This window comes from Convolutriloba macropyga, chromosome 5 (assembly GCF_964194025.1).
Source record: "Convolutriloba macropyga chromosome 5, txConMacr16.3, whole genome shotgun sequence".
Taxonomy (NCBI): Eukaryota; Metazoa; Xenacoelomorpha; order Acoela; family Convolutidae; genus Convolutriloba; species Convolutriloba macropyga.
In genome coordinates, this window is record NC_134472.1 from 8,164,979 (window position 1) to 8,180,242 (window position 15,264).

The 15,264-nt window shown below is 36.4% G+C and overlaps 1 protein-coding gene across 4 annotated transcripts in view; it reads right to left on the reverse strand.

Annotated features, from left to right (window-relative positions):
- The window catches only part of LOC142339105 (unconventional myosin-VI-like), a 223,680-nt gene that overhangs the window by 10,929 nt on the left and 197,487 nt on the right, over positions 1-15,264 (reverse strand). For all 4 annotated transcript variants that reach the window (XM_075388837.1, XM_075388836.1, XM_075388835.1 and 1 more), the window contains 4 exons: positions 14,907-15,039; positions 14,425-14,633; positions 7,677-7,809; positions 7,226-7,503 (listed from right to left, as the gene is read on the reverse strand). In XM_075388837.1, coding sequence (XP_075244952.1) covers positions 7,226-7,503; positions 7,677-7,809; positions 14,425-14,633; positions 14,907-15,039 — 753 coding nt within the window. The remainder of the gene's footprint in view (positions 1-7,225; positions 7,504-7,676; positions 7,810-14,424; positions 14,634-14,906; positions 15,040-15,264) is intronic.

The window sequence follows — 15,264 nt, forward strand, 5'->3', positions numbered from 1 at the left end:
AGAGAGCAATGACGTCGCGCGCGTAAAGCCGTTAGCGAGAGGAATAAGTCATTCAGAAAATGTGACTTCAGCTTTGCCGTGTGAACAAATGTAAACAAAAAAGAGCGTCAGACAAAACAAAAAAACATAGCAGGACAACTCCTGACGTACAATTCAAAGAATTTTCATTGACTAAATAAGAACCTAGAGGAATAACTGACTATGAGTGAATTGGAAAAACGATTTCTAAAAAAACATCAGATAAAAAAAACAAAATATCAATGTCAAAATGCCGCATGTGAACAAAAAAACCACTAGCGAGAAATGGAAATTTGCTTCTAACAAAAATCTAGGCCTATAATGAACTGTGAATGCATAGGGAAACCCATTAAGAAAAAAATTCGATCCAAAAAGTAAAAAAAAGTAAAAATCAAAGTGAAATTGCCGCATGTGAACAAAAAACCACTAGCGAGAAAGCGAATTTTTGTTCAAACACCGTTTTGTCACTCTACTTGAAACTTAGAGCGAAAAAATTTCACGCCGCAAAACCACTCGCTTTTTCGCTCCACTTCCTGTTTTGGCGTGACCAAAATCACTACTCCAATTTGACTTCAAAAATCATGAAAATGTGTGAACAGATCTTAAAAAAAAGACAGCACCACAATACAATTCAAATTCTTTGAATTGTAAAAAACCAAGGACAATGCAATATAGCTCCGCTCAGCTTACAGCTTCGCAGCTATCGAAATACAATCACTTGCAGTAGAATAGAGATGGTTACAGATACAGAACAGCTACTCGTTGTCAGTGCAATTTATAAAAACTACCAAAAGCGTTCATAGCATTGATAGTGAGGACATTTACGATTTTGAACACAGCCGGTAGATTGCCGCAATAGCTGCGAAATAGACTTCCGCGCCGCAAAATGCAGATAGAAACAGACACAAAAATGAGTTGAAGTTGTCGGCGTCTAAGTTTGACCAAGTGCAAAAAACATTTTGCTGAGTGATGAAAGTTACTCGTGATCAAAATCTGGTCAAGGACAGGCAGGGCAATTTAGTTCAGAGAGGTGTACCCTAGAGAACTTTTTGTGTGCAAAAATTTTCGAGAGCGGAGCGGTTAGAACCCCTGATCTCAAGCATAACAGTTAGGCACCTTAGCCACTCGTTGATACACCCTTTGCAAACTCGCAAATTCGATCACGCAAAAATGGCACTATATAGGTCACTAATCAGATTTAAAGTATAAAAACAAAACCAATTTCAGCGTGATTCTCATGTAATTTAAGTTGTAAACGGTCCACACTCAGTTCAACCGCTCAAAATTGCGACAGAGAAGAATTTAGAACATAGCCGGCAAATTGCCGGAAAATAGCCGCAGTTGACCCACTGGACGCACATTGGAATTGAAACAAAAAAAATCAGAGAGAAATTGACAGAATTTTTCTAAGTGTCATACTGTTCCTATTTGGTGTGTAGATTCTCTCGTAATCGGTACTTAATTCAGGTTCTAAACTGAAGGCTCTTAAGCATAAGACTAATGCTAGCTAGCAATCGCTTTAATGAACTTTGATAACCTAAGGTACTATGACTTAATGACCGGGCTTTATATGTTCATCTCGTTTCTTTTGATATTGCTCTTTTGACCTTGACGTATTCACTACATAACGTAATTTAATACGTGAGAGAACTTAAAATCCATTCAGTTGAAACAGTGACCGAAGTACGTCAGAAGTCAAGCGTGAAAATGGTGACTTATGTAAAACAAAAAACTTGATCAAAGTTAAAGCGCAATCAGAACTTTTATCAGAACTCGCTTTTGAAAACGGAAAATTTTTCAGTTTTCAGACTGTACTCACAAAAGATTGCAACACAATCGTCACGTTTTTAACTTCTCGTTTGTGCGTAATCAAAAGTCAACCGAAAACCACTTTGTTTAACGAAAATGTTAAACGAAAATGTTTCACGACATTTTCGTCGCTCAGCGGTTCTCACTTATGACAAACAATACTGATATTAGCACCAAAAAATCAACAACTTTTGAATTAAGTGCGATGAATTTCAGTTTAGAACAGAAAAAAATTCGACGGGCGAAATATCAAACGTCCTAAGTGAATAAAGAGTTTTGTAAACTTCGATTTTTCTGCTAAAGAAAAATTTTGCGTTCATTATACTGCGACTCGCTTATACAAATGTGCTCAATTGTGCTCAAATGAGCCTAAATGGGACTATTAAGAAGTTCAATAGTGGGCATCAAATAACTACATTAGAGGTTAACATATACCACTATTGAGAGTTAAAGTTTAAAAAATGGCACCAGTTTCGGTGCACTTTTCATTCGACTTTTAGTATTAAATTGCCGCCAGTTGAATTCAGCTGCTTGAAATTGTGATTGAGAGAGAATTTTAGATCACGCGAAACGCAAGTCAAGGGCGTAAAAATCACTCGAAAAATCAAAATTGTCAAGCGAAAATTTTGCATAAAAAAGACACACATGTTTACAATAAATGCAATGAACTTCGTACAAGAGCGATTAAAAACTAGATCTAGAACGGACTATGAGTGAATTGAGAAAAACCATTTCCAAAAAAAATCAGATAAAAAAAAACAAAAAACAACAGAAAATCAATTTCAAAATGCCGCTAGCGAGAACAAAAATCCACTAGCAAGAAATGTATATTTGATTCTAACAAAAAACTAGGCCTAGTATGAAATTCATTGGGAAAATCATTTAGAAAAAAGGGTAAAAAACAAAGTGAAATTGCCGCATGCGAACAAAAAACAACTATCGAGAAAGCGAATTTTTGTTCCTGTCTTACTCTACTTTAAAACTAGAGCGAAAAAATTTCATGCCGCAAAACCACTCGCTTTTCCGCTCCATTTCCTTTTTCGGCGTGACCAAAATCACTTCTCCAATTTGACTTCAAAAATCATGAAAATGTGTGAACAGATCTTTAAAAAAAGACAGCGCCCCAATACAATTCAAATTCTTTGAATTGTAAAAAAACCAAGAGAAGGCCAATAATAGCCCCAGCTATCGCTGTGCGGCTATTAAAAAACCAAGAGCACCGCAATATAGCTCCGCTCAGCCTACAGCTTTGCAGCTATAATAAGTTTCGTTATTATGGGCACGTCGGCTGTCCTGCATCAATGTAGCTTCTTTCATTTCAATTTTACACTTCACTTTCAACATCCACACAATTTAGAACCTAATAATGGTATTGGAGATCACACCAAAAATGTAACAAAAAACAATCACAAGGATTCGAGGTTTCAGTGTGACAAACAATAAACAGAAAACTCTTGGAGTAGTGACCTGCCATTAGGTACAGCACACATAAGATGACCAGAATGCCAGAACATACCAACACTAAATTTGATCATGGCTACCTATATTTAGTCACAACAAAAGATCGTTAGTCACAAAGCACAAAAAAGAGTCCATGTTCAAATTTTGCATTTAGCACAGCATAAAACAGCAGCACAACGATTACTATCATCAAAATTTTTCACAGCAAACAAAAATCTCAGCTCAAAAAATTTGTTATAAACTTGCTATTCAACTCAACTTGAATAACAACTATCAAGCGAATTTTCAGAAAAGACTACAGCCAATTCTTCAGAAGCCTATGTTAATAACCAGTGAAACTTCTTGAGACTGACGAGCACGGATAGATGAATTTTGCGAAATTGAGAAAGATCACAGATCAAAGATATCGAATAGCCTGCAGATTGTCGAACAAAGCTGCAAAATAAACTCTGCCTGCGTGCCGTAGAATTTACACAGAAACAGATACAGAAATGATGTTGATGAAGTTATCGCCCCCTTACAAAATTATGCAAAAACTCAGCTATGACTAAAAATACCAATATTAGAACAAAAAAATCGACAATTTTTTAAAAAAGTGCGACTGTTAGATAGGAAATGAAGGCATTAAATGTGATCAATTGGCCTCATTCGAGATTTAGGGAGAATTATAGAATATCTACCTTTTCAAGGACTGACTAAGCATTTCGCTGAACTAAAAACAGCCTAACAAAGCTCTAAAAGAGCTTCACATTGACTAAATGCCCTCGGGGACGGAGAGTCAGACTAAATGCCCTCGAAGACTAAACTTCTCGAGGACGGAGAGTCAAACTAAATCACTGAACAACCAAAATATGTTCTACTGATCTCGATAAAAATCAAGCAAAAAATCTACAGAAGAACAAAAAGACACAACACACGTTTACAACATTTGCTTCAAACTTCGTTGGAGAGTAACTAATGACAAAACATAAACCGATTAACGTCGCACAAATTTGCGTGGCCATTTAATCCAGAGGCTGTATAGCCCAGATTATTATTATAAGCGCAAAAATTTCCAACAAAGGAGGGTTCGAACCATCAAACTCCGTTATAATGCACTAAAGGAATAACCATTCAGCTATCACGGTTTTGTGATATCTAATCTAACAATCGCTTTCCTTTTAGCGACGAGTTCATTTCCGAATACGTTTAATTTAGGTCACGCAGAAGCCAGCCAAGAAAGTCAGGCGAGAAAAAGTCGCTCGAGAGGTGATATCGAAAAAAGGTTTTCGAAAAAAACGGTCGAAATTTTGCATAAGACACGTTTACAATAATTGCTCCAAACTCCGAGAGCAAATGACCTCACACGCGCCGTAAATGTGTGGACAAAAACATTCAAACCATTTGAGAATTTGAGCTTTTATCTGTGCATAAATGTTAAACGAAAACGAGAGTCAGATGAGAAAACACGAAAATGGTTTTTCTATTAATTGCTTTGCTGTACACTTGATTTGAAGAAGAATTATGTTTCGAAGTTCTTAACAAATAGCACTCAATAAGAGAGATATATCCCTTCATCCAATTCCTACAATTAAATTAGGCAGGAACCATTTTGAGAGCCAGGAAAACTAAACTCAATTTGAGAGTGAGTAAATCAAGTATGACCCAAAAAAATCTTTACGCGACTGAACAACCCATCTCAAAAGCCCTGAACAACTATAAAATTTCGTGAACAAAAGTTAGAATATTCAAGACATCGAAACGACGTAGACAATCAATTGGAACCAAAAACACCAAAGCCGTCGATCGAAACTGCTGCATAAAGAAGACAAACATAGCGCACAGATTGCTGGAAAATAGCCGCCATTAACGCGCTTGATGCACATCGAGATTGAAACAGAAAAAGAAAAAAAGATAAATTGACCAATTTTTTTTCTATTTTTTTTCAGTGTCAAAAAGTATTCTAATTCCACGTGCAGTCTCGGTTGGATTCAAAAACTAGAACTTAATTCAGCTTCTAAACTGAAAGCTAATTAGCTTAATACCAATGTCCGCTAGCAAACACTCTATTGAACTTTGATAATCTAATTCTCAATGATTTAATGACCGGGCTTCGTCGGGTCGGTTAATCCCGTCTCTTCTGATTTTGCTCTTTTGACCTTGACTGTATTCACTATCTTGCGCATTTTATTGAGTGAATGATTTAAAAACTATATTCCGTTGAAACAGTGAGTAAGGTCAGTCAGAAGTCAAACGTGAAAGTCGCGACTTATGTAAAACAAAAGATGTGATCAAAAGGTAAAGCAAATTAAAAAACACAACAGGACAAGTCCTGAAATACAATTCAAAGAATTGAATGAAAAACTTAGAAGTACTCTACTTCACCAGCAGATCAATCAAACAATGCCAGCCAAGACACAAAAATCATCAAAAAAGTTGAGAACCTAAATCAAACAAACTAAACGAAATTATGATCATTGCTAAAACTCTTGAAACTTTTATCCCGAAGGCAAAATTTGATCCCCTTAAATATACCTCTTTCAAAAACATGATCAAAACCAATTTTTGTCCCTGAAATCGGTCCAAGATTATATCTCGAAGACCTGAAAAAATTCATTGGCCATTGAAGATCGATTAACTCAGAAAATGACATTTTTAAAAAAAAACATGAAACCAATTGCAAACTTTATTGAAATCCTGCTGAAAATCGTGCTATTGATATTTGCAAAATCATTTCTGTGTCTCTAGAGGCTATCCAGTAACCCAATTCTAACCCTAAAAAATTAATTGGCTCAAAGATCGATAGGCAACAATTTCTTTAAAAGTTTTCAAACTTCAAAAAACAGATATTCAATCGATTAAAATGTTGAAAACCATTCCATTGCCCCCAAGCAACTAGGTAATAACATACTATCAAACCATGGAGGAGGTCAAAAAAAAATCTGAAACTCGAAATGTTAAATTGTTGAAACAATCCATTGACACTAACAACCACGCAGTAATTTTTATCAGACCGTGCAATAGGTTTTCCACATTACTACTAGTAATCTATCATCAAACCCTAGAGGAGGTTTCGTGACACCAAGGCTAAAAAACTCAAAAAATGGCAAACATTTTCAAAAAACCCGAAAAAAAATGCAAAAACTAGTATCATTTTGTGTGTTTGTTTGTAGAGCCACGACATATAGCTCATAAAATGGTCATAACAAGCAATTTTCTCTCGCAAAAGGCCTTCATCAGCTTTTAAAAACTTCAATCTAAGACTAATCAACAAAAATCTCAAAAAAATCAGAAAAAACATGAAAAATTGCACCATTTTGAGCCGAAAAACTCCTATAAATGACCTTTTAACCGTAAATTATGGCCATCCCAGCAGCTGCACCACTATACGCACTTGAAGGACTACTAAAGCCCACTTTGGGCCTCTAATGAAACTTAATGCCCGCTGGGCTTTACCTGTTTATCCCGTTTTGAAAGATCAAAGTCATTGAAAAATGTGTGAACACATCTTAAAAAACACACAGCGCACCAATACAATTCAAGTTCTTTGAATTGTAAAAAACCAAGAGAATGCCAATAATAGCCCCAGCTATCGCTGTGCGGCTATTAAAAAGTCAAAACAAGTGAATTCCGGACATCAACAAAAAAATTCTCGAAAACTTTCCGGCTGCTTTAAGTCCACGCATTTAACCTGTCCATTTTTCCTCTTTAATCGGCGCGATTTAAGTCCGCAGCCAGATTCTGATCAGAAATTGTAATTGACTTCAAAAATCATCAGAAATCGTGATCAGATTTTACAAAAAAGATAGCTCTCATGCAACTCAAATTCTTCTCTTTTTCAATTTCTCCACGAGATGAGCAAACATTTTGCTCAGTTATTGCATTTACAGCTATTAACACCGCACCCGTAACAGGAGCAATGCACATTTGAACTTTTCGCCGAAAAAAAACAACTGACCTGTTCAAACTTGGTAAGTTTGCCCGATTTGATTTTGAGTTGCAAATCGTTCATCTGTTTGTACAGACTGTCAACTTCCTTATTAAACGCATCTTTATTGGCACTAGAACCCTTGATGGAGTTGACGATGGCTCTGCAATTTTCGATGGCACTCCTGATGCTGGATACCTTGGCCAGGCCACGATACATTGGGCGGAACTTACGAATAGCCAGGAACATTCGGATAGTCTTCTGGATCTGGACTCTGGCATGCATTCGGTATCTAATCTTGTTGCGCACTGAAACGATAAAAGATATATAGTAAACCTCCCCTGCATGGTAACTTTGATAAATAGTTTTGAGTTAACAAAAATTATAACAACCGATTTCTTTCAATTATCAGATAAGCTGATCAGATGCAATGTTTCTTGTTACTTGATTAACAATTTGTGGCCAGTGGTTGGCTACTCACATTTAATGACCTCCCATGCACCGTAGATGGCCTTCTTCCACTTGGCGCAGATGAGCCAGTGCGCAACCTTGTCAATCAGGGCCATCAAGTGCTCTTTGTCATCAGTCTTCATGATAGAGTCGAATTCCGCAAACTACACAAAAATACCCGAAATTTTAATTGGGTCATTAAGAAAACCCAAAAAAAATACAGCTTAAATAAAATCGAACAAAACCAAATAATGTCGTACGAAGTGCTTTTGAAGAACAGACAATACTGGCATTGGGAGGTGTTAGCGGGAAGAAACACTGGTGATAAGCCGCGGGCATACGTGTGGCATGCATTTGCCTTCCCGCCATTATCGGTTCGCCGCGCCTCTTAGAGTCCAGTACTTAATCGACTCATCCCTTTTAAATGTACGAAAAGTTAAAATTCTGAAGCTAGCTAAAGAACATTCTAACATAGCCCGCAGATTGCCGGAATAGCTGCGAAATAGACCTGAGTGCCGTATAATATAGATAGAAACAGATACAGATAGAAGTGGAAAAAGTTATTGGCGCCGCTCATGAAGCTATTTAAAAAACATTCAGCAATAAATTATAAAAGCTTGTAAAAACTCTTTCCGCAGAAGCCTTTTTATTAGGGACATTCATTCTATATATGAGTTACCTTGACCTTGACTTAATTCACGTATGATCAAAATCAAATCACGCAAATGACCTATAAACATTTGCTGGAGAAATGACTTCAAGTGTGCAAAAGCCTTTAGCCAGAGGAAGAAGTCATTCAGAAATTTATTATTTTCAACTTTGCTGTGTCAACAAATGTAAAACGAAAAAAAGAGCGTCAGACGACGAAACAAAAAAACATAGCCGGAAAAATCCGGAACCCACTCGAACTAGATATTCGCTTAGACCCCAGCCAACTACTTAACAACTAAAATGTGCCTCTACTCATTCGAGGTTATACTAAAACAGACGTAAAAAAAATATAAACCGACTAATGTCGGCAGAATTGCTCTAGAACGACAGCCAAAGGACTGCCATAGATTGCCATTGGACTGCAGGTTCATTCAAAATTTTTCGAGTTATTGCCGTTTGAGCACTTCTAAATGAACCGTCAGGTGCATTTATTATCGTAATTCTTTTTTATTGGCGAAGAAACTCCAGTACAGATCGCTAAATGACCTTTTCTTCATTTCACTTCAAAATTATAGAACCTTTGTTGACGATGTTATATAAGAGTTTTGATCGATGGAAGTAATTTTCGTCGAACTTTAACAATCAGTTTTGTTTCAATTTATTTTCTCCTCGACTATATTGTCTTGTTTTGTCGCATGCTTTTTTGAATGTAATTGGAACGTCATACTAATTGCCATGTAAATGGATTTTATTAGTGATAAAAAGAGTAGCATGTCGTGCATCTCAACATAGGGACTAAGAATTAGTAATTTAAGTTTTAATAGTCTTTCTTTGTACCGTGGATGGCGCGAAGAATCCACCTTGATACCATTACTTGCCATCTTTCAAACTTCATTAGGTTTGTTTTGTTAGAGAGCCATGCCTTCGAGCAATACGTAACGATAGGCAAAAAGTATCCTGTGTATCAATGCAGTTTATTTGTCCATGAAAAGATGGACGATACTTTATGTTTGAGTAAAAGAATGCTCTGATAGCCTTTTGTACACGCCTATCAAAATTTTTACTCCAGGTCAGACTAGGTGAGACCATCAGGCTTAAGTCTTTTTGCACATGCGTGGCTTCAAGTTTGATGTTGTTTAAAGATGTGCTCATATTTCCCTTTATGTTTAGAAGTTTACATTTGCTTGTGCTGGGTCCATACCGGTTTTGTAACAACAAATATCGAGTTGCTCTGTGCATGCCTTTAGGTCGAGTGGCCCAGGGATTAATCCTTGTTGTGATCCGCTGGTAATTTCTAATTGAACTCATTTTCGTTGTTATTTTGACATGTTTTCTGGTTTCCAAGGTACGATTTTAGGGGGCATAAAAAATTTCTAATCGAACACTTTGGCAAAAACTTGATAGAGTAGGTTAATTCAAGAACTTGCTTATCATCAAATTTTAGATTGACTGAATCAAGTAAAGCAAAAGTAGAATCACAGCTGATCTATTGTTTCGGAAACCAAATTGATTTTCGCGTAATTTGTTCTTCAGAATTCGTAAAGTTCGTCATACATTATATTTTGTTCAGAACTGTGGAGATGCAGCATAGTAAACTAATTGGCCGATAGCATTCAGCGTCTGCTTTGTTTCGTTCATTGAAAATTGGTTAGACTTGACTAATTTTCAATACTTCAGGATAAACACCTTTGTTAAGGATTGTTTTAAAAAAAGCCGTATTGATTTTGACAGTATTTCACTGCATTTTTAGGATAATTGGCCGATAGCATTCAGCGTCTGCTTTGTTTCGTTCATTGAAAATTGGTTAGACTTGACTAATTTTCAATACTTCAGGATAAACACCTTTGTTAAGGATTGTTTTAAAAAAAGCCGTATTGATTTTGACAGTATGTCACTGCATTTTTAGGATAATGTTTCCATTATTATCAGGTCCAGTAGATTTATTTAAGTCCAAATTATCAAGGTTTTGATTTTCGTTTTCGTGATGGTGATTTTGTTGGGTTCCCTGTTTTCGAAATCAATTTAGAATTAAGAACACTGAAAAAAACTCGTTGAAGAATTTGGCCTTTTCTCTGTCTAACTCTGTGGACTGATCTGTGTATTTCAAAGTTTGCGGAATTGCTTGATTTTCCCAAATTGATTTCAGATATTTTTGGATACTACTGAATTTTCCACTTTTAAAAACATCGGCTTCGAACCCACATAGATCTGCATCCAGTTGTTTATTAAACTCTTTTTCTAAACGCTTCATTTTTGTTTTCTAGTTGCTTCCATTATGATTCTGATCGTTTTCTGATCAGGACATGATTTTTACTCAAAACTGTACTTTGAAAAAAAATTAAGATCAAAGCTGCAATCAATGATTGGTTCTGGCTCATTGGTTATGACATCATCATCCAGCTGTGAGTTAGCGACATTTGAGACGATTGAATCAGCAAATACTCTATTTTCACAATCGTCACTAGAGCTCATTTGACTCTGGTTTGCTTTTGAAAATTGATATCGCCTGAAATTATGATTTGACAATTTTCGTCTTCGTTTGTGGCGATTTTGCATAAATTATGAATGAGCAGTTCGAAATCTTCAATATCCCATTTATATGGACTGTTTTCAGGTGGATTAAAGATATTGAAAAAAGTTTAGGTTTTTGGTTTGTGCTAATTTTGACGATAACAATGTCCCTTTTGCATTGAGTTAAGACTATTTCTTCGTGCTTTATATGATCTCTAATTGCAACTTAAATTCCACCAAATTTTGTTTTGAATTGTTCAGATTTTCCATCACTTTGGTATATTGAGCAAAACGGAAGAAAGAGCAGTATTAGGTATTTCAGCGGTAAGCCAATTTTCGGTCAGGCAAATGATGTCATAATTAGAATTTGTTCAATTTTTTTCAATGTTTTCAACCCATTGTCTGCATCTTTGATCTCAATTTTTAAGTTTCTAAAGCGAAAGTCTTTTCTATCAAATTCATGTTCGTTTATAAGCACTCTGCGTTTATCTAGACATTTGTTTTTAAATTTGCTGTAAGGGGGAGACAGTTCGCAACTGAGGAAAGCAGCAAGTGCATAGTCTTTTCGTCCAAAACCAGATTTCAACGCTAATTTGTCGTTTGGAGCACTGCCCACTAGGTTATCAGTCCCTTCTCGTCCATTTACTGCAATCATTTTTATTTTAGCAACAAGCTTTGTTTCGTGAGTCAGAGCAATCACCCAGAGATCCATCAATCACCGAAAAATGAAGAACGAAAGCGTGACAAAGTCACCTGAGAAGTCAGAGAAGGTTCTAGAAGAAACGCGTAAAAAATGCCCAGCAAAAATATGCATAAAAAACAAAAAACACATGCAATAATTGCTACGAACTTCCTTCGAGAGCAATTAAACACTATGAACAACATTAGAAAAAACCAAATCTGTTAGAACATGATTACAAATATGACTAAATTTTGCCAAAAGTTGCGAGTCCAAAAAATTGATTGCCAATCACTTGCAGAAAGAACTATTAATCAAAAAATGATAAACAATTGAAAAAAATTCAAAGCGGTACATGCCGTGAAATTCGAGAAGGAAAAATTTCTTTACAACAATGTTTTCCTTATAATTCTCGCTCTTAGAATACTGCATGAAAAAAAAATCACTCTCTTTCTGTTTCGCTCTGCTTATATTTTAGCAGCTTTGTTTAGCAGATTGAGCTGAACATTTTTATTCACGTGGGGCATTTGAATTTGCATCCTGTGAAAAGAGAAGTCACCGATTAAAAACATGAACCGACAAATATCGGAAGAATTGCTCTTGAACGACAGGCGAGGCAATTTAAATCAGGGTCTGTAGCCAAAATCAATTTTTCTTTTTGGGTGCAAAAAACCTTGCCCCCAACGGGGTTCGAACCCCTGACCTGATCCGGAGCCAACCACACTAATCACTGCGCTATGAGTCACTTATTGTCCTAAGCTGCAACCGATTATATATTAGCAACAAGCTTCACTTCGGAGAGAGCAATACATGATGACCGAAAGCGTAAAAAAGTCACTTGAGAAGTCACAGAATGTTCTGGAAGAAAAGCGCAAAATTGTCAAGCAAAAAATTTGCATAAAAAAAGACAAGACGTTTACAATAATTGCTATGAATTTCGTTCAAGAGCAATTAAAAAGAAGTAGATCACCATAACTCCTCTTGGAGCCGTAAAACACCCAAGAGCACCGCAATATAGCTCCACTCAGCTTACAGCTTTGCTGCTATAATAATACGGGGGCCAAGAAAAAAAGTGCGTGAAAAGACCACTGAAATAATCGCTTCAAACTTATTCCAGAGGAATTAAAAAGCGCTCACAAATTCTATAGCTGTTCTGATCGACAGGTTAAGAATAACATAGAGATAGAAACATACAGATCTATAGTGAAAAAAAATCGACACCGCTCAAAAAGCTATGTGAAAGATTCCGCGAAAAACTAATAAGATTGTTAAAATTCATTTCGCAGAACCCTTTTTATTGGGGACCTTTACTCCACATTTGAGTTCCTTTGACCTTAAACTAATTCAAATTTACATTCGATTTTTAAGTACAGAAGTCACTTTATTGACTGCGGTAAGTCACGTATGATCAAAATCAAATCACTAAATGACTTAAAACCTTTTGCTAGAGTGAGCGCGAAATGACGTGACACACGCAAATGCCGTTAGTGAGAATAAGCAGTAATTCAGAAAATTTGACAATCTCAGTTTTGCTGTGTGAACAAATGTAAAACAAAAAAAAGAGGGTCAGACTACAAAACAAAACCAAGATCAACGCAATATAGCACCACTCAGCTCACAGCTTCGCAGATATAACAAAAAAACCCTTTAAAAACTAAGCTGAACCATAAAAAGACTCCAATTGCTATAAAAAAAATAAGAAGACCGTAAAACCTGCTGAAAAAACGTTCCAACGGCAAAAATAGCTTGAAATATCATCAAAAAGTATATTAATTGCGTATGATGGCAAGAATATTTCAAAACATATTAGTCCTAGCCAAAATACATGAGACAATTACCAAAAAGGAGAGAGAGCTAAAACTTGAAAACCGCTTCGAAAAAGCCGCACTTGATCGAAAAATATCGCTCGCTAAGCAAAAAAAATTTTCACTTATTCTCGGTCTTAGAATACCGCACGAACAAAAACCACTCTCTCTTTCGCTCTGCTTTTGACATTTGTTTAGCAGATTGAGCTGAACATTTTTTTTCATGTGGGGCATTTGAATTTGCATCCTGTGAAAAGAGAAGTCACCGATTAAAAACATAAACCGAAATATCGGAAGAATTGCTCTTGAACGACAGGCGAGGCAATTTAAATCAGGGTCTGTAGCGTAAATCAATTTTTCTTTTTGGGTGCAAAAAACCTTTCCCTTAACGGGATTCAAAACCCTGACCTCCTGATCCGGAGCCAACCGCACTAACCACTGCGCTATGAGTCACTTATTTTCCTAAGCTGCAACCGATTATATATTAGCAACAAGCTTCATTTCGGAGAGAGCAATACATGATGACCGAAAGCGTAAAAAAGTCACTTGAGAAGTCACAGAATGTTCTAGAAGAAAAGCGCAAAATTGTCAAGCAAAAAATTTGCATAAAAAAGACAAGACGTTTACAATAATTGCTATGAACTTCGTTCAAGAGCAATTAAAAAGAAGTAGATCACCATAACTCCTCTTGGAGCCGTAAAAAACCCAAGAGCACCGCAATATAGCTCCACTCAGCTTACAGCTTTGCTGCTATAATAATACGGGGCCAGGAAAAAAGTGCGTAAAAAGACCACTGCAATAATTGCTTCAAACTTATTCCAGAGGAATTAAAAAGCGCTCACAAATTCTATAGCTGTTCTGATCGACAGGTTAAGAATAATCTGTATAGGTTCGCCTATTTGAAAGAAAATAACGGCGTCCTACACCTAAAAATTACACCTTAACCTGAGCATACTTAAAAATTGTCAATGTAGTGAATATAAAACCGACAGTTGAGAAAAGCAGTTATGTTATTTAAAAGTGACCACAGAACAGCTGAAGCTGCTTTTAAATATTAAACAACAGCTGCACTTTAGAGAATTCTTTCGCGATATGCAAAATGCACCAATCAGTCAACAATATTTATCACTTACCTTTCCTGGTCTAAAGAAAATTTTGCTGCTCCCAAATCTGAAGTCGTTGTTGTTCATACCGATTGCTTTGAAGAGCGCTTTGCAGAAGAGTCTGGGGTCAAGCTTGGCTATCTTTGGAGGCAAATTATTCTTGTAAAGTGAGTAAAGCTCCACGAAGGGAACCCTGCACGGGAACCCACTTTCCATCACTTTCAGGGCAGATACCACACCTACAAAACCAACACTTCTGTCTCTAGAAAAGATTCGATCGCAACACAATGCATGTACTTTAAAACATCAAGATGCCGCAAAACAGCATTCATGAAACAAAAGATTTGCAAACCCATGAAATCATATATGAAAATCAGAATTCGTCTCGGAATGCTGTTACCCGATAGAGCTTCAAACAGCGACTCCCAATTGACAACACTAATTATTTTTGATGAGATATCGCAAGAAAATAGCCGAAGCACTTTGAGCTGGATAGTTAAGAACTGATATACCTGAGCACTGCAGTTGAGACAGAACAGACGCTCCCTCGAATGTGCCCTTGACCATTTTTGAGTTGGGTTTGATACATCGGATAAAATGAGCACCCGTTGCCTCCAACTTTTTCATCAAAACCTCCAGCTGAGACTAAAACAGAGGACGGTAATTAGTCAAACTCAATGTTCAAAAAAATTACTGGTCTTGCGCTATCAAATTTAAAACAGTAGTGCATCTCAAATCAAAAGCTGTCCTCCTACTGCAATGAAATTAATTCGCAATTAATATTATAGCTTTACTATATTCAAATTCTATTGCAAATTGTCAGAACATACTTCACTATTTACAGGTCTTTGTGGATAATCAGGCAATGTG